Source organism: Cydia pomonella, chromosome 8 (genome assembly GCF_033807575.1).
Source record: "Cydia pomonella isolate Wapato2018A chromosome 8, ilCydPomo1, whole genome shotgun sequence".
In the NCBI taxonomy this organism is placed as follows: Eukaryota; Metazoa; Arthropoda; class Insecta; order Lepidoptera; family Tortricidae; genus Cydia; species Cydia pomonella.
Window position 1 is genome coordinate 10,630,381 of NC_084710.1, and position 23,674 is coordinate 10,654,054.

Sequence of the window (23,674 nt, forward strand, 5' to 3'; positions counted from 1 at the left end):
GAGCCTGTTACACATTTATTTATATACAAGGACAGCGTGCTGTGTATTTATTTATAAGATAAAGTTATTATTGTCAAGTCAAGTTTTAATTCAGATTCAGATATAATAATGTCTGAGACATAAGTTTTAGATTTCATCCTAAAATTTACAACATGCAATCGGCAAACTCAAGCCCTGCCTAACCCACCATGGACCCATGTCCAATCCATAGACTATAAGTAGTGTAAGCCATTCTCTTTTCTTTTTTTTTGCGGTGTAGCGCCAAAACGCTAATATATATCTCTGCTACACTTACATGGAAGAGTGATAGAGACATTACCGTTTCATTCGCTACGGCGCAAACTATTGGCATCTTGGCTAGGCTCTCAGAATACTAGTAAGAGTATAGTAAGCTTATGAACGTTTCTCTGTTTGTTTTCAAGGACGTTAAGAAATTTTTAATCAACATATAATACCAGCAAAGTACGAGATAGAAAATTTTATAAAGGGTCAATAAATAGAAGTAGGTAGGTATACCTACTCAAGAAATATGTAGTACCTAACTAAGGCATCCAATGCACGTGACGGAAAAGGTAAAATTTATATGTCATGTCACTCATGTCTGTTAGGAAGCTCCTGTGTTTATTTCCTTCACCAATCATTTTAGCAAAATATATATACAGCAACATACATAGCTCCACTAAGTAAATTAATTAATTAATTCTAACTTAGCATGATTTTTATAGTTTATAAATTCCATTTAAACGTTTTAAATATTTGAACACTTTTATATTATTCTATATAAGTAAACATCACCTAAATACCATCCAGATTCTCTGTAACAATATGATTAACATCTATACACATTATATACATGGTTGAATATCAGCTTTATAGGTACCTGAAGCTGACTTTTGTAAGGTAATATATTTTAACAAAAAGACTATAATACTGAAAAAATGTTAGTTAATGCAAATTAATGTAAGTACATATTTGAATCTCTTGTAATTTTTGATATTTCTACTAAATTACTACCGCGTACAAACATTTTCAAACGGTTTATACCTAGTTATTTATACAAATGATCAAAATCGTATAAATACTTATAGGTTAGCTTATGCGTTAGTATATCTTGTTAACTTACGCAGAAATAATAGGGAATATTAGGGGAAACTCTGCGTAGGGGGCGCCACTACCACAATCCATCACAATCTGAGGGTCTACCGCGACACAAGAAAGAAATTTGGTTATCTATATAACCTCTCTATCACTCTTGCATATTCGAGCGATGAAGAGGCAGATAAATAAATTTCGATTTTCACGTTTCTCGGTAGGCCCTTTGTAAACAAACCGCCTTGATGCATCAATGTCATATTCTATTATCTGTGGAAACTTGTCATGACACAGTTAAGGGACCGTGTTACTCTATGGTTTAAGAAAGGTGCTAGTGCTGCCCTCTGATGGCAGAACATTGCAGTAATACTCCCCATTAGAAGCGCACAATACCGACAAATAATGTATCTACATATTTGTATTGGGCAAAACATCTGCTAGTGTTCCGGAGAACCTATTTGACCCGAGATATTGTTCACGATACGGTTAGGTAATTCGAAGCGGACATTGGGTTTTATTGTCCATTTAACATGAACTGCCAGAGCCAAATGAAAAGAAGTCGGGTTGTTCGGGAAACCGCGGTCAGCCGGATGGCTGGGGTGTTCAAAGCTGCCGCTATCTGATTAGGTAAAAGGGTCTCTTTACGGGATACTTTCTGGAACGATATTTGACATACCGCATCGGTGATTTACTATTCCCTTGATGTGTAATAATTATCATTAATAGTAAATTGTAAAAACCAGTTTTTAGTGAAACTCGTTTTCTCATGTTAAAACTAGTTTTCCGGTTTCGCCTTGCTGCAAATGAAGAGCGAATTTGTCTTAGACATCACACATCTCATCAATCAATCAGTCATTGCTTAGGTATAGTCGCCATCAGAATATCGGAGCGGCCAGAGCGATCACAAATATCTGAACACACCTCTATTGTCAAGGCGTTAAAGTGCGTGTTCAGATATTTCTGAGCACCTCGGCCTCTCCAATATATCTGATGGCGACTGTACTACATACAATTCGGACATATTAAATAATTCTTACTATAATCCTAAGTACATAAAGCCATACAATTAAAACAGAACCGGGATGAAATATCACTCACATGAGCAAATACTATCTACGTAGCTACAACAGCTTTCAGGCATTATATGGAACCAATATTTACATGTATGTGAAGGGTAGATAATCCTTTAATGGACCTCGGTGTCCTTTCATGCTAACGACATCCTCAGTAATTGTTACTATCTAGTTATAAATGGGTAAATAAATGTTAAATGATTTTATTGTGATGAATTTATATATTGATATTAGTGTTATGTTACGATACATGTTTTTTTTTGTATTTCTGTATATTTAATTACTAGGTTTTTATTGTATAAGTGTGAGGTAAGAGATCACCCAACCCAATAAATAATGTTTGTAATTGGAATCGAGAGTCACAAGTTATGATTTTTTTCCTTCCAACTCTCTTATTGTTTAATTGGAAATACCTACTGAAAAAGATTTATGAGAGTAAAATATCACTACATGAGAATTTTAAATATAACTGCATTTAAAATTTATTCGTGTTTAAAACTAAGTATGACTGAGTTTTTCTAATACAAACATGGTTATACCGAAATAGTACTGAAAATAAAATAAAAAATATTCTTATACGTTATGAGCTGAGGCCCCAAACAGCACAAGATGCCGTGTTGGCAAGTCTTGCAAGCGAACGGAGCGAATAGCAGAAATATGCGATTCTAGGATTAACACAGAGGTAGATTTGACGCAGATTGCTTAGAAAGTAAACTAAGTGGACTAAGTGTGGACTTTTTACAGTCGAATTCGCAAATATTAAATTAAATAACTGATGTCAAAACAGCTCGATTAGTATATTTTAGTTACTTCCATAGCATTATGTCATATGGTATTTTACTGTGGGGTGGTGCTTCAGAGATAAATACCATTTTTGTTCTGCAGAGGGCTATTCGAGCAATATATAAAATGAACCATAGAGACTCACTGAGAGATAAATTTAAGGAAATTGACATCCTGACAGTGCACTGTCAATACATTTATGAGAATATTCTGTATGTGCATAAAAATATTGCCTATTTTAAGAAAAATTGTGACATTCATAATATTAATACTAGAAATAAACATAAGCTCGCCGTGCCCTTCACTCGGCTCCATAAAATTAAAAAATCATTCATGGGTAATTGTGTGAGATTTTATAATAAACTTCCAAACCATATTACTGAGTTACCAATTAATAAATTTAAGAATCATGTAAAGCGTAAACTTATTTCTAAAGCTTATTATACCACACAAGACTACATGAATGATAAAACAACGTGGGATCAATTGTGATTCGAAATGATTAATTATTTATTATATTTGAATAATGATGATGAAATGGATATTCCAATGCATGTATTTCCTTTGTTGTTTTTATTATATTTGTTTGACATTTAGAATTTATTCTAGAAACAATCTAGACTAGTATTTTTTATACATTTTTTTTTGTATGACTATATTTTGTGAAAGTTTTAGTATTAAATTTGATCTATGAATTATATTCATTAGTATTATATATGGAATAATATTTACAACATCAATAAATTGCTCTGATAATTAGATTAAGATAATTATATGTAATACTGTCTTACTATTCATAAGTGCTTGTTGCTAGACCGACAAAACAATCGACATTCGAAGTTTTATAATATCTTATCGCTAAAGTTAGACATAAAGACGGATGTTTTTTTAGGAAAACTTGAGTTTAAGCAGATATAACAAAACACATGTACATTATTTTTTCCTGTTCTCAAACATATACTCAAACAAGCCATTAACTAGCAAGTTGCTTGAGCATCACTTTCTATAGGAGTTAGAAGATTTAGTAACGTTTTAGTACTTTGGAGGACAATTTCTCCCAATAGGTTGAGTTTGGGCAGCTAAAAAAAATACTTGTCCGTTATTTTAGACTACTCTATAACATATATAAATATAAATCAAATCGGAACCGGACAGTTGGGTACCTTTCCTTGTTAGTTGCAGCTGCTACATGTTCCCAAGAATTCTAATAATGTGAGTTTGTTTGCATCTAGTTCTAGCACATTTTCGGCTTAAAGCAGAAACCCTGAAATTATTTAATTTTACTATCGTATTTCAGAACCAAGACATAAGCAGCGTAAATACTAAATCCGAAGCATTAACAGGACTTCGTTTAGGTACTTATGGACTGTGGAATGGAGTTACTTTGATCGCAGAGTTTATATTGTTGAAAGAGTGTCAGAATAGTCAAAGTTGTAGAATTTCTGATTGAATTCCTCCGGTATAAGTGTTTCTTAAGCTAGTAATAAGCCACATTCACAGCCTTGTTAGTTGGTCTTAGCCAACTTACAAGTTTAATTGGCTATAAGAGTGGCCTTCGAATATGGACTCCGTATTACGTACAATTAAGTAACTGCTTTCCCAGCCGACGTCTATATCAAATACAGCTTTTATGCTTATGCGTTAACAATCTTATAGGTCTAAGTAAGTGATCTTAGTCGCAGTGAAGGCGGCGGCGGCGGCCAGCGCGGCGGCGACGGCTACCACGGCGGCGGTGGAGCCGGAGGCGCTCACGGCCAAGCCCATCAACACCGACACCAGCAGTTGGGCCACGAACACACAGCTGCTCACCACTGCCACGTCCGTGCCAAGCCCGCGAGCGTCGCCACTGCCGCCGCCGGCGCTGTCCCACTGGAATATGAAAAGGTATAAGTAATAGTTTACTAGTTATTATTTCTCCATTAAAGGGAATGAACAAGTAAATAGGTTTAATTGTGTTGTGCGCTTATTGCATGTAGGCCTTAGCCTACATAAATATTGTCTACAATAACATAAAGCATGTGAATAACAATACGAAACTTTTTCATTCGCAAATATTTAATGGCTAAACATGGTTATATTCCTTTTGAGTAGCAGAGGTTTCCGCGAAAATCTTAATAGGTCAAAAGATGAATCATAGGGATTAGGAAAAGGAAAAAAATGGCTGGACGAAAACCAGTGGAAATAAAAGACTGGAAACATACTTCTCAGCAAGGGAAGATAAATATTTAAGGCATATACATCTTGTAAAAAATTCATACCGTAAAATTTTCTTACCGTGCCCGTGGCGTGATAATGTGCCACCAATAGGTAGGGCATAGTAAAAAGCGTGGAGTACATGACGCCCGCTGTCCAGCTAAATAGTATGACGGCTGCGCGCGCTCTGATCGCGCACAGCATAAACATCCCGCAGCTGTACGTGCACAGCCCACCGACGTACACTTTCTTAGCTCTGAAATAAAATACTTCAGTTACTACCATACTAACTCTAAAGTATTATAAGTAAGTAGAAGCATGCCGGAAATTACGAAAAAATTTAACTCCACCATTTTTAAATAAAGTCTAAATCGTGGGTGTAAATTATGCCCCTTGTCTTATTAAAGATAAAACTGTGATTTTTCTCTTGTCTCTGATTTTTGTGTTTGATCATTCTCAAAACCATAAAAGAGAAAGTTGAAAAAACTAAATGGCCACCGTCTCACTCGTAATTAAAATCTTGCACCCGCAAATTTCCTTCCCAATAAGGAAATTTAAACCTGGATACCTCGGTTTAACGACCTACAGTTTTCAATTAAAGAAAACGACGTTCAAAAGAATTCATAACTCTTGATAAAACACGGATCTAACCTTCATCTAGCGAATTGAAATCCGGAAATCGTGTTTCCGGAAAGCCGCGATGGACGAGTAATGTTTATATATTTATGAATAGGTATGTTAGCGTGTGTGATTGGAGATAGAAAGAAAATTCATCAAAGTCCCGTAATGTTTGGTTTGTACAACATAGCGATTGAGTCAGTTATCGATTATATCAGTGAGAAGCCGAGCAAGTGCAACAGGAAACTGAAAGTCAAGGGTGGATTGATCTTGTTAGCACTAGGAAATGTTCGCTCAGTCAAGTTGAAGGGCGGAGCGAGATAACTGCGGTATCTGGGCCGTTTGACAACTTCAAGTGACTATCTATCAGTCTGGGTATTACCACTGATAGCTACTTCCATCACCTATTTCACGATTTCGAAATGCAATACTTTTAGAAAATGTCGTAATATAATCGAATTATCTTCTTGTGTTTGTATGTATTTTGAGACATTTAAGGTTTCATTTATCAAGAGACATTTTTTTCTGATAATTTCTTGTGGATGGATGGATCATATAACATCAGACCAGCTAGCATGAGTTGCGTTCTCGCTCGCGAGTCCATTCTTGAAGTGTTTAATTTAATCTGCCAAAGTTGATAATGAAATGATGCTAGGAATCAGGTCTGCAAAATGAGAAAACGGGAAAAAGTTTAAGTGAAAAGTCCATTGCTTATATTTATAGTAGGCATTCCGTTCGTCTGAAATGTTAATTTTAAATGAAAGAAAAATATAAGTAAAGCCATTTAAAATAAAGTAAAATCTCTTTTCTTGTTTGTTTAAGCACGATAGAATTAGAATAAATCTCAGCGTTATTCTAACCTACTTAAAAAGTAAGAGAAAACAGTGAATTCCATTCGTCGCATTAATTAATTCAAACCTTGAAACGTGCTGCTGATGCCTAAGTAAACCTAAAGCAAGCCCGATTTACGAGGCGGAGACCACTTGCTACTATTATTACGCAGGCACTGAACACTAAACTGATAATATACCTACCTAATTTCATTTTAATATTGGTGATAAGGCGCGCAGCACACGCAGCGTAAGCTAAGCGTAGTCGTTTTATAAGTGAAATCTCATAAGTTGAAATCATGGCGTCACTGGCGTCAAATGTCTTCGGCGGATGTATCGACGATCTTACTTTCTCGTCAGATGAAGAAGATTTTTTTACATTTGATTATGTCAGAAGTTTTGTTTTTTTTTACGTTTGTATTACGCTACGCTTGTCGTATTAACAACAGAAATCTCATACGCTACGACGACGCTTCGTGTGCGGACTTCTTTGAACTTGTACGTGCTCGTAGCACTCTCGTTCTACGCGCGTATTACGATACGCTTACGCGTCTCTTACGCGTAGGCCCTCAGCACACGGAGTGTAAGCGTAAGCGTCGCATAAGCGTGTCGTAAAAACGTTACGAGTACGAGACGCGTAGAGTTCTGGGGACCAAGCATCGCGTAAGGGTATCGTTTTATACCTAAGTGAAATCTAATTAGTTGAAGTCATGGCGTCATCGTCATTGGCGTCAAATGTCTTCGGCGGATGTATCGACGATCTTAGGCCCTCAGATTTTAGTGTGTTTGAAGTCCGTGATGATATATGTCATAAAAATGAATCTGGGTTATTCCTACTTACTACTATGGATTGCCCAAAACCCACAAAAATACCGCATTATGATCATTTTAAACGCAAAATTCAGGAAAAATACATTAGATTGTTTGTTTTTCGTTTACTTATACTACATCATTCATTCTTTACGACAAAACATTTTTATAAATTGTTTTGTTTTTATAGTTCCAGAGAGTCTAGAGTGGATAAAAAAATAAACTATGAATACAAACACACCGCTTGAATAAAATCTAATTCCATCCGAAAAAAACATGTTTTTACTAACCCCTATCCCCTCCTAACCTAATGTGTTTACGAAGTGCGCCGGCAGTGACCCATACGGCATCGCAAATCGTCTTACAAGGATCAGCAAGCGCGCAATAACGCGGCTCAGTGGGCATGAGTTGCGCATTGCACACCTGGGGGTGTAGGTGACGCTGTAGGTACTGTTTAAACCCTAAACACACACAGTGAAACTCGTACATTGGAGCTAGGTACAGTATGTATTGTTACAGATGTAGATGTCAAAGTGTGATATTTTATTGAACGTTTTGACAAGTTTTCAGCGTCCACTTTTCTTTAGATAGTTGTCTACAACTCATCAAGATTCAAAAGTAACCTGACGAGCCCGAGTTTAATGTGGTTGAGTTGTTTTTTAACAGTTTCTTTAACTATCTTGGTATCCGTCGTCAAGCCAGATTGATGATCATACCAAGCATTTTTTCCAGATTCACGTAGTTGTGCTAGATTTGCTAATTACTACTTTCCGCATTCCTTAGCTGGTAGCACAGGCTACTAGAACAACACTCACCACGCGCTCTGTAGTTTCGTAGTAAGCTCAGATTTTTCTCCGCCCTGAGCGGACGGCCGTGCGTGCCCGGGATTGCGTATTTATTTGTTTAAACTTTATTGCACAAAAGAAACCTTATCGTACAAAAGGCGGACTTAATGCCAAAAGGCATTCTCTACCAGTCAACCTTAAGGTAAAGCAGAGAGATTGTGGGCGGTGCTATTATTTGTGGGGCGGTATATCATTGTTATTTTTAATTATATTTAACTAAAAAGTAATCAATGAGCTCAATCATAAATAACAGTAGGTACGCATTTTTAGAAGCAATTTTCATGTTAATAGCTTTTGTGTAAAAATATTTATTGGTGCATTTTAGACCTATGTTCATGATTTTTTTAACTATCGAGCGAAAGTTGTTTAATAAGGTTTCGAATCAACGAATTTACTACGGAAATGCCTCAAGATTGCTATTCATATTTTTTGGCAAACGTGCTATGATCTAAAAAGGCGCTACGATTTAAAAAACAGATATCACATTAACATGCCTCCCAAGCCGTAAGACACCCCTTCATGCAATACAATACAAATCCTCCTTATTGCACAACCTCAAAATATTTACGCAGTGTCTTACGTGAGCGAATAACTCGCGATGCGATGCGGCCCAGCGCGGCGGCCCAACGGCATTCGCGTTCACAACGAGATCGCCCACGTAGGACACTTCCATAGGTATCAAAGGATTGAATTCACCCGCGCCACGCCGCGCTGCTTCGCGTTCGCGAGTTATTCGCTCACGTAAGCCGACAACTTACAAAGAAACACACATAATACATAAATACAGAGTTAACAAAAGGCGCCCTTATCGCTAAAGAGCGATCTCTTCCAGACAACCTTTAGGTAGTGGAGAAATGAAATTATAAATTCAACTAATTAGAATACTTACAAGTACAACATACATATATAGACATATATACTGCATTCGGCATTCCTTAGCTAGTAGCTTGGGGACTTGAACAAGACTTACCCCAGTCTCTTGATGAGTTTTTCGATAACGGTGGAATAGCAGGCGCATGACAGCGAGTACATAGCCATGCCCCAGCACCCAAAGCGCACTCCAGCCTCGTACTGCACACGGCTTTCGGAGCCTACTGGCGCCTATAATAATAAACGTCACGTGGTTTATATATGCAAACAATCTTGCGCAGACATTAAGTCACATAAAAATAATATAAAATACTTTTATTTTAGTAATAATTAATTAATAAAATAAAAGTTTAAAATTTAATAAAAACACCATATTTTACGTATTTTATTATACAATCAAAACAATAAACTTATACAAATTTGCGCAATTGTTACGTAGTAAATAATTCTACTTAACTACTTTTAACGATCTCTACTATAGTTGACAAATAGTAGTATCCGCAATTCGGACCGGATCTTACAAAGTTTTTTTTTATAAAAAAAAAGTTGTCGATTGAACTGTCAATTGATGTTCGTTAATTCATTATTTTCGTATTATTTTATTGAAATTTCTTTCGTTTTGTTTTATTGCGGTAATTAAAGTTAATTGTTAGAATACCTTCAGAAAACATGAGTGAAATAGTGATCCGTCCGTCTGGATTTCATTTTTTCAGGTTGTATATTTTGATAGCTGACTGACGTGAAAATTTTTGTGTACTACACGAGATCAAAGTTATTTACATCTCGTGCGCTTTTGAGTCCCTTACTACGCTCAAGATTCTAAATTAGATTTACTTGCTACGCTCGTGAATCTATTATAGAATCTTTCGCTTGCACGGGACTCAAAACAAGCACTCGAAGAAATATCAAACTTTGCTCTCTTGTTGTACAAATAACTATTCTCAGGAAACAATTCGCATATTCGAAATTTTGATCGCTTTTCCAGGCAAATTCCAACAAGGAGCGAGGGCAAAGGTGGATCGAGACTTGATCGATACCAATGGAACTAAATCACCAGAGCTGTAAAATCGAAACCCTAAGAAGAAAACACCGCCTAAAAAAATCTGTGTAAGGTATTTGATCAAAATCCAAAACTGAAACGCATATTCTAATAAATAGGTAAGCGTTCTTGGGGTTTGTTAAATATATATGTATAATCTATTCAATCATGTTTACATACACATAACGTATCCATCAGGCAGAAAATTAAGTTATGAAATAAGCGAGACATTTTACATAACGTGACCTACAATTTTCACAGACCTATTTTGTTTTTACCAACTGTTGTACAATCATAATACCTTTATTTGTAAAGTCACGACTCATGGGAGCCTGGGATCAGCTTGACAACTAATCCCCAGAATTGGCGTAGGCACTAGTTTTTACGAAAGCGAATGCCATCTGATCTTCCAACCCAGAGTAACTACACCTTATTGGGATTAGTCCGGTTTCCTCATAATGTTTTCCTTCACCGAAAAGAGACTGGTAAATATCAAATGATATTTCGTAGGTACATAAGTTCCTAAAAACTCATTGGTACGAGCCGGGGTTTGAACCCGCGACCTCCGGATTGAAAGTCGCACGCTCTTACCTGTAGGCAACTATCTCTTATCAGCGCTTCTAAAGTATATGCTAACAAAGCTGAATTTCACTTTTAGGTACAGAGTTGTAAACTGCCACTGCCTATTTACGCACTTGTAGATTTGATGCTTAGAAAGTTTTGACTTGAGTTCCTAGACATGATTACTGCTTGGGTTGATTAACATTTCACAACTATAAACTAAAATATCTGGGCCATGTAACTAGACAAAACACTAGTACTCGACTAGATGTCGAACATAAGGTAAGGGGTAAGGTAACTTACCTTAAGGTAATAATAAAGAGGAAGCTACTGATGAAAAGGGCGCCGAAAATAAGAGATGTAAAGTAAAACATCTTGGCTCAAAAATCCTCAAATATAGTTCGAGATGAGCCCTATGTCTGCTTTGTTTTTAACGGTCATTTATTATTAATCATTTTCCTAGCGCTATTCCGGCTTTTTGCAACGGCGCACTTGTCGGGTTTTTTGAATATTCCTTGATAAAATGAGATTTACAACTCGAAAGTAAAATATGTTAATGATGGTAGTCAATAACTTACGACACACACCGGAAATAAAATAAATAAATAGGGGACAATCTTACACAAATCGACCTAGGCCCAAATTAAGCAAAGCTTGTGCTATGGGTACTAGGCGACGATATACTCGTACATAAGTATATAGATAATTACATAGAAAAACACCCATGACTCAGGAACAAATATATGTGTTCATCACACAAATAAATTCCCTTACCAGGATTCGAACCCGGGACCATCGGCTTCATAGGCAAGGTCACTATCCACTAGGCCAGACCGGTAGTCAATATGAACAAAACATTTATCGTGACGCAATGTAGTTTCATACCTAATCAATGTTATTTTAGAATTTTATCTACAGAAAAAATGATACGTGAAAATCTTGACACCAATAAATCATCCAAACGTGCCGTGTATACAATCCAGGAAATCTCGATAAGAGCTGACAATATCTCAGGTTGACAAAAATATTCATCCTATTATTGAAGCCAAATGTTGCAGATTTACATACCTACGACAGAAACAAATGAATAAACCGTGCGCGTACAATGAAAAGATAGAGTTTCTATGCAAACTAGCCACAATGACATTTTAACTCCTTTAACTACAAAAATTTTGCGCGCTAATAACTTCGCCTCTTTTAAAAGTGGCTTTATATTCGTTTTTGTCCTTTTCTCTGCAGTGCTAGAAAAAGTCTTCATAAAATTGGATTGGGAGGAGTACGGGCTTAACATATATGGCAGGAGACTAAACAACCTCAGATTCGCTGACGACCTAGTACTGACGGAGGAAGATCCCAAAAAATTGGTGTTCATGGTCAAAAACTTGTGCGAGGAGAGTAAACTTGTGGGTTTGGAAATAAATGCAAACAAAACAAAGATGATGACAAACGCAACCAAGGTAAACATAAAAATAGATGGAAGCGCTTTTGAATATGTCGACGAGTATGTGTACCTGGGTCAAATTATTTCCCCCAAAGACCAAATGACCAAAGAAATCGACAAACGAATAGCATGTGGATGGGGAAAATACTGGTCACTAAAAGAAATAATGAAAAGTAAGGACCTAGGTACCTATATAAAGAGAAAGACGTCCAATACGTGCATCCTCCCATGAATGACATACGGATGTGAAACCTGGTCATTAACAGCAGAGCACAGAGACAAACTCGTCAAATGCCAACGAGCTATGGAGAGAAGTCTGCTTGGTACAAAACTAAGGGACAGTATTTGGAACGAGGAAATAAAGCGAAGAACAAAAGTAAAGGACATACTCGAGCGTATCGACCAACAAAAGTGGAGGTGGACAGGCCACATGCTGCGCGACAACAAAGAAAAATGGAGCAAGCAAGTGACCCACTGGTACCCACTCGGCTGCAAGCGCAAAAAAGCGCAGATGGGAAGATGACATCCAGTTTACTCTAGTATCCCGCTGGACCAGTGCAGTGTTGCTTTAGACAGCACTGGAAAAAGTTGGAAGAGGCCTATGCCGACAGGCACACCACATTAAGAGACATTTTATAATAAGACAACTTAATATTTGTATTTACAAGTGTTTCATATGTGGATTAAAGGCTTATTTAATTTAATTAATATCCGTTATGTCACTAGCACCAATATATAGGTGTTTAGCTTGTCGATTACCTAATACTTACAGCATATCGAACACCGCCCCACGGCACGAAGTCTGTAAATTAGAGTGAGTAGCAGACATGAGCCATCCAGCAGGACAGATTAGTGAGGCACACGACGCGGAGTGAGGACGGCATCTCCACGATGGAGCCAATGCAGTGCCTCAGGGACAAGTGCTTGCCGTGACTGCTTTATTAGTACTTACAGCAGGGTTCCCACCGAACACCGCTTCACCCACGAAGTCAGTGAAGTACAGTGAGTAGCAGACATGTGCCATCCAGCAGAACAGGTTAGTGAGGCACACCACGCGGAGTGAGGACGGCATCACCACGATGGAGCGGAGGTAGTGCCGCAGAGACAAGTGTTCGCCGTGACTGCTTTCGGGTACGTTGCAGCTTGTACCATTCTGTAAAACACATAATAAGGGTTATTTTTCGAAATGTACTATACGACAAACGTTATTTTTTTAAAGCTAACGGTAACATAATTATAGGGACCGTGCGCGTTTGAGGGTCTGCCATCTTGTGGCCTGAATCGCAACCATAAACATGCACATTTACACGTCACGTATTTTCTTGTGCATAGTAGGTTCTGCCATCTTGTGGGCTACATCGGAACAAAAAACATCACATTTACGCCTCGCGCCAATAATCTGACGGCTCCTGTGCTGCCTCCTACAGTTCATGCACGCTCCCTATAAAACGTGTGACACAGATGACAAGTGACCACTTTTAGTGAACCTGAAAAAGCATATGTTGACTGATAGTTTTTTAGGGTAAAACGGGACCCTATTACTAAGACTTCGCTATCCGTCTATATCACTAGGCTGTATTTCACGAACCATGATAATTAGACACTTCAAATTTTCACATATGATGTATTTCTGTTGCCGCTACAACAACAAATACTAAAAACTACGGAACCCTCGGTGGGCGAGTCCGATTCGCCATTGTTCGGTTTTTTCTTTCCTTACTACTTAATTCAATTAGGTACTTATATATGTACTCGTATTCTATATTTTTTGAAAGACTTCAAGCAAAGTGAATTTAGTATAGAGGCGTATTCTCAAAGTAAACTTTGTAATCAACAAAATTTACTGTCATCTTTCGACACAGGACTAAAACTCTTAGAATGGCATATGGCTATTTTACCCATGCTCTTTCACTGATATGTGTTATATATCAAACGGTCTCGCTATCTACTCGAGTATATGCCAAAGGTATATCGCCATCTATTCGCGTGCATAAATTTTTCTTGATTTTTCGAGGCACGTTTTTTCTTAGACTTTATTTATCTTATACGGAGTTGTATTTATGCTACAAGGTAAATATTCCTTGCGCACTTTTACTTAAGTATATGTAATATGTGTGCTCCCGGCTGACTTACAAGTTATGAGATAAGGGATGTAGAAAATATCCTGGACTAGCGAAACGCTATGTGACATGTCACACGCTTATCAACGGCACGCAGAGAGATTGGATTTCGTAACTTCATTTAGGCTCGTATGTAATTGGCAGGTAACCGGTTACGGGAAACATTTTTGGCGTTGAAAATATTTTTGAAACCTAATGGAAGTAAGCAGTGCTTGTAGAATCGCTCTTTAAAGGTAAAATTTTGTCCCAGATATGAGAGATGAGATTAGGGTGAGAGGTTGATTGTTTGTGTGTTTATGCAAACAAATTAAGCTTTCCACATCCCCAAAAGGATTGCCGATTTTGGTTGCAGTGTTCGATGAAAATTACGCGATACACTAACGCTGCTGAAAGTCGCTGAATAGCGCTATTTGGATAATTTTCTGAGCAAAGCAAAGTTATCTGTACTTTTTAGTGAAAGTAACTGACTGCAGTTCTTCTGTACCTACCAAAACTAGTCAAACGGTGGTTTTGTTCTCCCGTACCTACGTCCTTCAGTCTTGGAGAAGATAATATATAATATAATTTGTATTGGTTATAATAAAAGTTTACATCATTATTATTTTTGACGTTACCTGGTCATCTCCCTCAGCCGGTTGATTCAATGAGCCATACGTTGTATTGTCCCGCTTCAAGTTTTTCACGGGCTCGTCTCCAGCATCAAAGCTCTCCTGCACCCTCTCCGTCTCAGCCAGCTTCCTGAACTCCTCCTGCTCCTGCAGTTCCCCGAGAGGAATTTCCTTGAAGCTCGTAACGGTGGCTGTCACACACGCCACGAAGATCACGGTAATCAGTGAAAACACTGCTCTGACGTGGCCTCCAAACAGCTCCCCTAAAAATTTTATAAATTTTATCTTCGACAGGTACTAATTTTTATAAAACAATTTAAGCAGATTTTGTCCTTACCTGTTCAGACTGCGTAGCCAACGTGCAAATCGCTTACGCTCCGTAGCGATCGAAACGCGACTGTCACTGTTGCACTAATATGGAAGAGTGATAGAGAGACACAAAGCGTGTCGTTGTCGTAGCGATAGTAATTGTCACTTTGGCTAGGCCGGCAGGTTTTTTAATAAGCTATACTCGTTGACACAGGGTAAATTGAGGAAAACAATTTTTTTCTGCCTCAAATAACATTGTGCGTATTAGTTTACTTAAATATGTAGGTAGCGTATCGTATAATGTTTTACATTACATATGGCCTTTTTAACATATAATATTATGTTTTAATTTACAAGTTCGTCAACCTTTATTAGGCTAAAACACCGAAACAGGCAGGTTTTAGTACCAGTATCACATTACCTAATCGCGTTTCATCCCAGTTAATGCCGCCGAGGGCGTAGCCCATGAAGCCGCCTAAGCCGGCCATTATCGTGAATGTGCTAAGTCCCTTTGCATGATCCTCTGTAAAAAAAGGTTCCAGTTTAAATAAAACATTTATTTGAGTAGTAAGAAAGGGAGTTCTTATATCCTCCCGGGTGCCAATGGCCATATTCCTTATTTTAAATTTAACCGGTATTCAAAAATACATACATGATTCTTAATTCAAAAACAAACCGCCTGAGGTCTTATGTCTGTTCTTTTAGATCTCAAAACTTCTGGGTCTTGGAAGGTTATAAATAATAAGACTAGACGCTAATTGACATAGCTGCTGCCTTGTAGGAGGCTAAATAGATCCAATGCCGCAGCGAACGTGTCAATATTATATCCACGTCATTAATTTTAGAGCACAGTACAGAGAAATTGCCACCAAAATCTTGTAAAAAAAAACAAAGTTGTTTTTTATCGAAGACGGGATTTTTTGAGTACATATTTTTTAATGCTTAATGACATAACTTGAAGTTTTGAATTCAGTACTGGCCACAACTAAACAGATTTATCAGCCATTAGGTACGTTAAATATTTGGGCCTGCTAAATATTTATTTTGCACCTACGTAAATCCAACATAATGAAATAATAAATTTGCTTATTAATTAGTTACCAGTTGGTGACATATTAATATGTATTTATATGCAAAGTGAAAATAGCCGCTCTAGGTGCTTAGCCAACGTGCCAATCGTTAACACTCCGTAGCGTAGCGTGGTCATCTCTCTCTATCACTCTTCCATATTAGTGCGACTAGTGCGAGTGTTAAAGATTGCCATGGTGGCTACGCACCCTGGGTGGAAAAAAAAAACAATATTTAAGTACGAAAAGTATCTAGGTGCCTAAGTAGTAAATAAATAATTTAAATGTACATTAATTTCGTAAACATTATCTGAATTTCGACTAACATGTTTATTTAGGCTAAATCTCTAAGGGCGTAATTGATGAAAACCCCATTCCCCTTTCAAATTAATGTAAGATCCCAAAGGAAGAAGACAAAATACAGCCTACAATATTTTTGATATTCTAAGGAAACTCAGATATACTACATATATTCTGGTATTATTTACAAATGTCGATATGATTAATAGGTACCCTTTTCAAATTGTATTTAGGTTTATATATGTTCTGTTAAGGTTAATTTAACTTGGAAAGTTGGTTTTGAATGTTTAAAATAATCGAATTTATAAACCTTGCAATTCGCAAACGTGTGATACATGGCCATGAAAGATATAAGAAAGAATTATTTTAATATATTAATAAAATAACCATTACATTTAGTATTTACCATCATTATTTTATTAATTTCATAAACGAACTTGACATTTTATATCTTATATTGCATAAACGTCGATAAAATATAACGTTATAAATATAGATCTCGTTGCCATAAGTATTAAATACCTAGACTTAAGAAATATTGAGTGCCCTTACAGGGTGTCATGTACCTACCATCTTCAAATTGTAACACCTAATGTATAATGAGCATGACTGCAATACAATAAAGAATAAAGAATATGCATATTAGGTAGGTAATGCATATACATATTGTATACGCTGAAACTCTGCTTTGTGTTTGTTAAATAATGACCACTCTGTGATCCGAGCGACGTGATGCTACTGTTAAGGAAGCATACCGCAGCTAATTGTAATATATATATATAGCTGCGTAAGTTTCCTACAGTTTTAGTGATGTGAGCTCATTAATCCCGAAATATTAGAGATACGAGTATTATCATACTCATTAAACGCTTTAGTTACTAATAATAGACGTTGCTGGTCGCACGTGTAATGTCATGTCAAAAACAAAATGGTTCCGTTTAGCTACACTTATCTTAAACAATTGTTTATAATTTTAGCAATGTAAAGCTAATATGGTCTCGCTACTAAAAACGTTGTCTAGATAAATCAATCACGGACAGACAGAACAGATAAGCGGTTAAAGCCTCAAACGTTCTAATCTAGAAAGGCGTATAAACATTCGTTTTACGACCATCCAAATATCTTTTTGACACCCACTTTTACCCGTGTCGCCCAAAGTTCTAAATAACAGAATCACATGATATGACGTTTCACCCGAACAAATATTGAATTAAAATTAATTGTAATAATCAAAGTAGGTGAAGGATGGTAATGAGTTTTGGAGCAAATTATTGTAAGCGTAATTACGAGCGAGTAATTTACATAGACGAATTTGATTACTTTTGGGAATCGTGACTTTGGGACTGAGTATCTTATATAATTACTTTTAAAGGTTTACGAACGTAAGACAAATATTTGCAGGTAGGTAATTTTATGCATTTTGGAAAACTTATTTCGAACAAACAAATGCATTGACATCGAATTTATTCGAGTCATTGTCACGTGTCACGTCCCAAACAAAGATTCCCCAACAATGTTAAATATCGATACCTATATTATTAATATGCTTAATCTAAGAACACATATTAAATTCAACAACAAAATTATTTTATTACGTTTAATTTCTTTTACGGGTGTTGTTGGTATAATTACCTACAGATAGATGTGACGCCGTAAGTAGCTACTATATATAAGCAGTGTCAGTGGCACTACTGAATCGTGAGTAATCCGCTTTTATCTACAGTATTGTGTATCAATTGGTTTATTTTAAGCACTATACTCAGTGTTAGGTAGATTATAACTATTATAAGGCTTTCCGTTACTGAGAAAACTGAACGAGGCGGAAAATCCATAGGAGATAAAGAATGACTTAACTAAATTATTTATGAATAAGATACATAAAAACTAACCTTACCTAACATAGGATTGAGGTTCTTGGATACGCGATACGTACGAGATATAAATGAATTAATACCTATCTAATCAAAAATGTTTGGACTAATCGTCCTTGTTGTTGATTGAAGTGCATTGACTTTTTCAAAATATGTAATGTGTTGATATTAATAGATTTTCTTTGACTAGATTTTATTGAAACAATCCTATTCATTTCTTGTTAATGATAAAGAACCAGTAACTTCATAATAGGTAAATAGAGAACTCCAAAATGTTTAAGAACTTAAGTATACGTACATTATTATTGCGAGTAGAGGAAAAAAGATTTATTTATTTAAGAGTAATTTTTTGTTACTACATTATTATGTTTTTTAACAAGGTAAATTAAATATGTATTATAATAATAGTTAAATTTAATATACGTATTTCTTAATAATGTGGCAAACGGATTTGCCACCAGCATGATAATGAAAATATCCGCCCACATGGGTGACACTTCAGCGCTGTTTTTCAGCTAGAACCAGGCTCAATTCGCACCTCCACAATTAGCAAAAGAGAGGAAAAGATAGTACTTTTTATACAAGTAATTTAGTCAGATATTATATATATTATATTAGATTCGCCGCTTCAGCCTGTTTGTTGTATAATAGTTTTATTAGTAAGTAAGTAAGTTTTTTAAAGGAGAGTAAGCAATTTGCTAGCCTAATTGGAGGTGGTAAATTATTCCATATGTTTGAAGCAGCGTACCTGAAACTTCCCTTGAATCCTGCAGATTTATATCTCGGGATTATTAACTTCATCTTCATTATATTTCTTGAGAGTGAGTTTCATTATATATTATATTTTAGTGTATGCTACTTTATGTGTCAGGCAAACCATGTGAAGTTCCCTTCAAGATTCCATATTTAGACATTTTCTTTCAGCCAATATTGGGGAGATATGAGCTCTTTTTAGTACATTTACTCAAAACTTTTAAGGACATGATTGTCTCTACAATCATATGTCCTTAACTTGGAGTCCTAACTAACTTAAAGTTACATCTCTATGTAGAGGTATAATTATTTGACATGTTTTGTAAGTAAATTGTTCCAATTATTAACTTCGATCGCTTTTATTTCGATCGACATTAAGGAGTGTTACGCAGTGGCTTACTTAGACAGTGACACTTCCATAGGTATCAAAGGATTTAATTCACCCGCGCCGCGCCGCGCCGCGCTGCTTCGCGTTCACGAGTTATTCGTTCACGTAAGCCGACACCTTACTCTCTCACACCTCCTAATTATTAATCCAGTTCAATCATTAACTTTGCTACTTGATATAAATTTCATATAAGTCCCTATTTTTAGGCACAGTTGGCACTGTTTAAAATTGTCAATTAATGTTTACTTTGTCGTACTTATATTACTTTCCTTATTTTAATTTCTCATCAATGTACATACCTGGCACCGTAACATCCAACAAATAAGCCCTCGCGGGGCTTTGGCAGGCATCAGCGTCAAAATCCAAAAAGACGGTTCCAAGCACCGTAAATAACACGCCCCAGGGATGATAGTTGGTGTCGGTGGAGTCTAGGATGGAACTCCGTGGGCCAAGCACCGAGGGTGCTTCCGTGCGATTGGCTGGCCTCTCGTCGCCAAGCGCGTATCCTATGGCTTCGCCGTTTGGCACTAATATTAGCCCTGAAAATATGAGATTTTTTTGGTGGTATACCTGTAATAGGTAATCATATTGCGTAGTAGATGTGTTGTAATGTAAGTATAAACATATACATGGCAATTTGATCCGCATGCTTTTTTTCATTTTTAATTGTGAAACATGCACCTTTTAGTTAAACCAAGGAACAAAAATAACAGTTTTCTTTTTATTCGGATAATTCGATTTCGAAGCTTCAACGACGTGCTATGTTTTGAAAAATCTCAATGGTATTATCTATTTCACATAGCCACTCTACGACCTTGACATTTTTGGCACTATTGATCTCTACATATATCTATATTTAGACTCCTTGATACTTAAAGAATTAAACAAAAAATGCCCGGAAAGTGGATATAAAATATTTACCTAATAAAACGCCAATAGACATCATAACAATAAACGGCCTTCTCCTTCCGAACTGCGAGCGACACCGGTCACTGATAGAGCCCAGCAGCGGCGTCATGAAGAAGCCCACAAGTGGGGACAAGGCCCACACTAGCGTCATCTGTTGGTGGGGCACCCCGATCTGGAGGAGGGTCGGGGAGACGAACGCGGTCTCGCCTGCGTATGAGAACTCGATGCCCATCACGGCTGCTGATATCCTCATCAGCTCGATCCGACTTTTCCTTCTGTATAATATATATTCACAAATTATAACATGTTTTTACTAAGTGCTTACAATTTCAACAATACAATTTTTAATCAAAATGAATAAGCACAAGCTTAAGAAGGTACCCAGTAAGACTGTAATGTACCTACTTTTATTAAAATTAAAAATGCATAGAGCTTCTTTTTTTTACTAACCCGTTTCTGAAAGAAATAGCTTACTTAATTTCTTATGGTACTAGTAAGAACATCAACAACTGCCTACACCAGAAGGCTATACTATACTCGGACATAACGGATGAGTTAATTTTAATAGAAAATCTTGGTTCTCAAACATTTTTCCTCCTTGTGCCGAAGAAGTCTTGTTTTTATCGAATTTGCTCGCAAAGGGTTATAATGCACTCATAGATACCAGGAATAGGCAGTAATGGTTTATAATTCTCTCAAATGATGATTTATTATGTCATCATGAAGTAACTTGCTTTTTTGAATACGTTTTATGTAAAAAAAAAAACATTTACTTATAAACATTTATTAATGTGGCCTCACATTAACTTTTTAGACAGTGACCCTACCTACGACTCTGATGGTCCTGGGTTCGAAACCTGATTTAAGTTTTTGGGTGATGGGCACACCCAACAATTATATTGAAGTTATTATTGATTTGTAGCTGTATCTAAAATGCATAATAACGTCTCTTAAACCCATCCGCGGCAACCCTTTTAGACGTCGTCTCAGGTAATGAACGTAATGAAACAGCTAAAAACCTGATTATAGGCTTGAAACGCGCGCTGCGCTCATCTTATAAGTTTGTCAGTAATTTAATCTTGCGACTACACTGTATTTGCGCTGCGTATTTCTAGATATTTAAGGTGATACATAAGTGTGGAGAGGTGAAAGGACCAGGACTACCAGAACCTATCCGACAACTTATTGTGTAGGTATTAAAAGACAAAAACCCTCCTCGCAATGTCACACCAAACAAGTTATATTTACTCACTTGGAAACAAACACATCATTAAATTAAATTATAAACTGGTGCGTTATTAATCCACTTTAAACTGGTATTATTATTTTAAATGTTTTCCACTCGAAAATATCAGAAGCGCATGATAAAAAAGGTACAATAAATATTTTATTATAAGCGTTATAAACCTACTGCATCTAGTTTATCTGTATTTGATGGTTAATTTTATACAGCAGGTAACAAGGTTGTTTTTGTAATTGTACAATTGTGTAATATAAGACTTTCGGAAAGTTAACGTGTTGACTTTTATAAAACTCTCTCCCGGGTGCTCTCAGGTTCCGCTATCAATCTCAGTCAATTTGCGAAGTTATTATAGGTATGAAAGGGGGACCGACTCGTTCGACAACTCAACCTTTGGTACAAAAATGGCTCGCGGATTATGGAGCACATAAGCACATAAAACGTTTCTCTTCTAAAGTTTAACTCTGCTTTACGTTTACTTAAACAGAGATATTCGAGTTTCCAAATTTGCCTAAAATGTTCTTCTGCAGAACGCCAAATCCACTTCAACTATATTAAAGTTTGTTCTGATTTGAATAGAATTACTTTAATATTGCGAAATATATTTACTTTATGGAACTTAAACGACTTTTGTATTGAATTAAATTATTGTAATATATTAGAATATAATTTCCGTCGAATTCTTTATAGGATTTCTAACTCAAGTAGGTATATGTAGGTTATGGCATTTTCAAATAGATAATCAAATTAGCAAGAGGTTTTGCAAATCTTACCTGAATATGTCGCTGTACACGCTTTCCTGCCAGACTCTCCCTGGACCTTCAGAATGAGGAATCCCAAACAGTGAATCCTTAAAAGTCTCCTTCACTCCTTTTGGATGTTCCTCTTTCCATTGCGACCACTTTTCTTTGCACTTATCCCTAACCCCGTGCAGCCGACCTGTTACCCCCTGGTATTCATGGAGCTTATCAGCCATACCTCGAACTCACTATCTCATGAAAGGAGAATTTCCAACAAACTGTTTACAGAATGTCCCTAAAACCTTTCAACTATTTGGTGTTTATTTGTAGAATAGATAACTGTTGTTTTGATGTTCTAATTTTAGAATTAGATAACACTTGAAGTCGGTAACGAGGTAAGTTTGGAAGTAGTTAAGTTGGGCAGTGGGCAGTAGTTATCGCGGCCGGCGAGCGGAAGTGGACTGGAGCGCGCGCGCCGCCCTCGCCGATGCCCGCCCGCCCTGCGCGACAACTACGAAGGATGTATAAATGCACTGGAAAAGACTTGCACATTCAACTTAATGCAAATGCGTTCCCCGTTCCCGTATCCTCGTTTTAGTATCAATACAATAGAAATACTCTTTAACAGTAGGTACATTTATGGTGCGACTTTACCGGACTTGTGCGATAATTAGCACATTACGTAACGATATATATTGAAAATATCAAGGGCCATACGTACTGTAAAATAGGCGGTCTTATCGCTAAAAAGCGGTCTAGTATTATTTGCAAACATCCATAGAAAATTATTTCACACTTTTAAAGATGTCACATATAGCGAGAGTTATGATCATACAGTGTGTATTTTTGATATAACCTCAAACTAAACGTAAGTTTGAGTGATATAAAACTATTCTGAAAGATTTTTTTCGTTTAGTCTTCACTAACAGAGCATAATTAATTTGTTTTTTTTTTTCGAGCGGCAATGTATTTCGTATATCATGATCACTTGTGACAGTTGTGACGCCGCGTCATTAATGAGACTTTTTGAGTTAAAACAAAGTAGTGATACATTGTTTGCTGAATTATTTTGTATGAAAAAATAAAAGTCGTCCATTTTTTATAAAACCTATGAAAGTGTGTTAATTACAGCCTAAACTAACTGCCATTTGATTATGTGTTCGTATCAAAAATACACGCTGTATAAATATAATGTTTACTTAGATAGCATGTTA

The 23,674-nt window shown here is 36.6% G+C and overlaps 1 protein-coding gene and 1 long non-coding RNA gene across 2 annotated transcripts; one reads left to right on the forward strand and one right to left on the reverse strand.

Annotated features, from left to right (window-relative positions):
- On the reverse strand, window positions 1–23,303 carry LOC133520550 (proton-associated sugar transporter A). The gene is made up of 9 exons (XM_061855035.1): window positions 22,494–23,303; window positions 20,493–20,755; window positions 19,871–20,110; window positions 15,614–15,715; window positions 14,890–15,146; window positions 13,108–13,308; window positions 9,215–9,345; window positions 5,223–5,397; window positions 1–4,817 (listed from the first exon to the last, which is right to left on the reverse strand). Exons 1-9 carry the CDS (start codon window positions 22,694–22,696, stop codon window positions 4,599–4,601), a joined length of 1,791 nt encoding a protein of 596 aa, XP_061711019.1. The 5' UTR covers window positions 22,697–23,303; the 3' UTR covers window positions 1–4,598.
- Window positions 4,696–13,057, forward strand: LOC133520551 (uncharacterized). Its single transcript, XR_009799773.1, has 3 exons — window positions 4,696–4,832; window positions 10,100–10,221; window positions 11,954–13,057. It is a non-coding gene; the product is annotated as an uncharacterized LOC133520551 (long non-coding RNA).
- Window positions 23,304–23,674: the final 371 nt, after the last annotated feature.

Excerpts from the sequence above, each read along its gene's own strand:
- LOC133520550 (XM_061855035.1), bottom strand. The coding sequence starts at position 22,696 with ATGGCTGATAAGCTCCATGAATACCAGGGGGTAACAGGTCGGCTGCAC. Across the intron at positions 15,716-19,870 it reads GTTGGATGTTACGGTGCCAG|AGGATCATGCAAAGGGACTT; the intron begins GTATGTACATTG and ends CTTTTTTTACAG. Across the intron at positions 5,398-9,214 it reads AAACTCATCAAGAGACTGGG|AGCTAAGAAAGTGTACGTCG; the intron begins GTAAGTCTTGTT and ends ATTTTATTTCAG.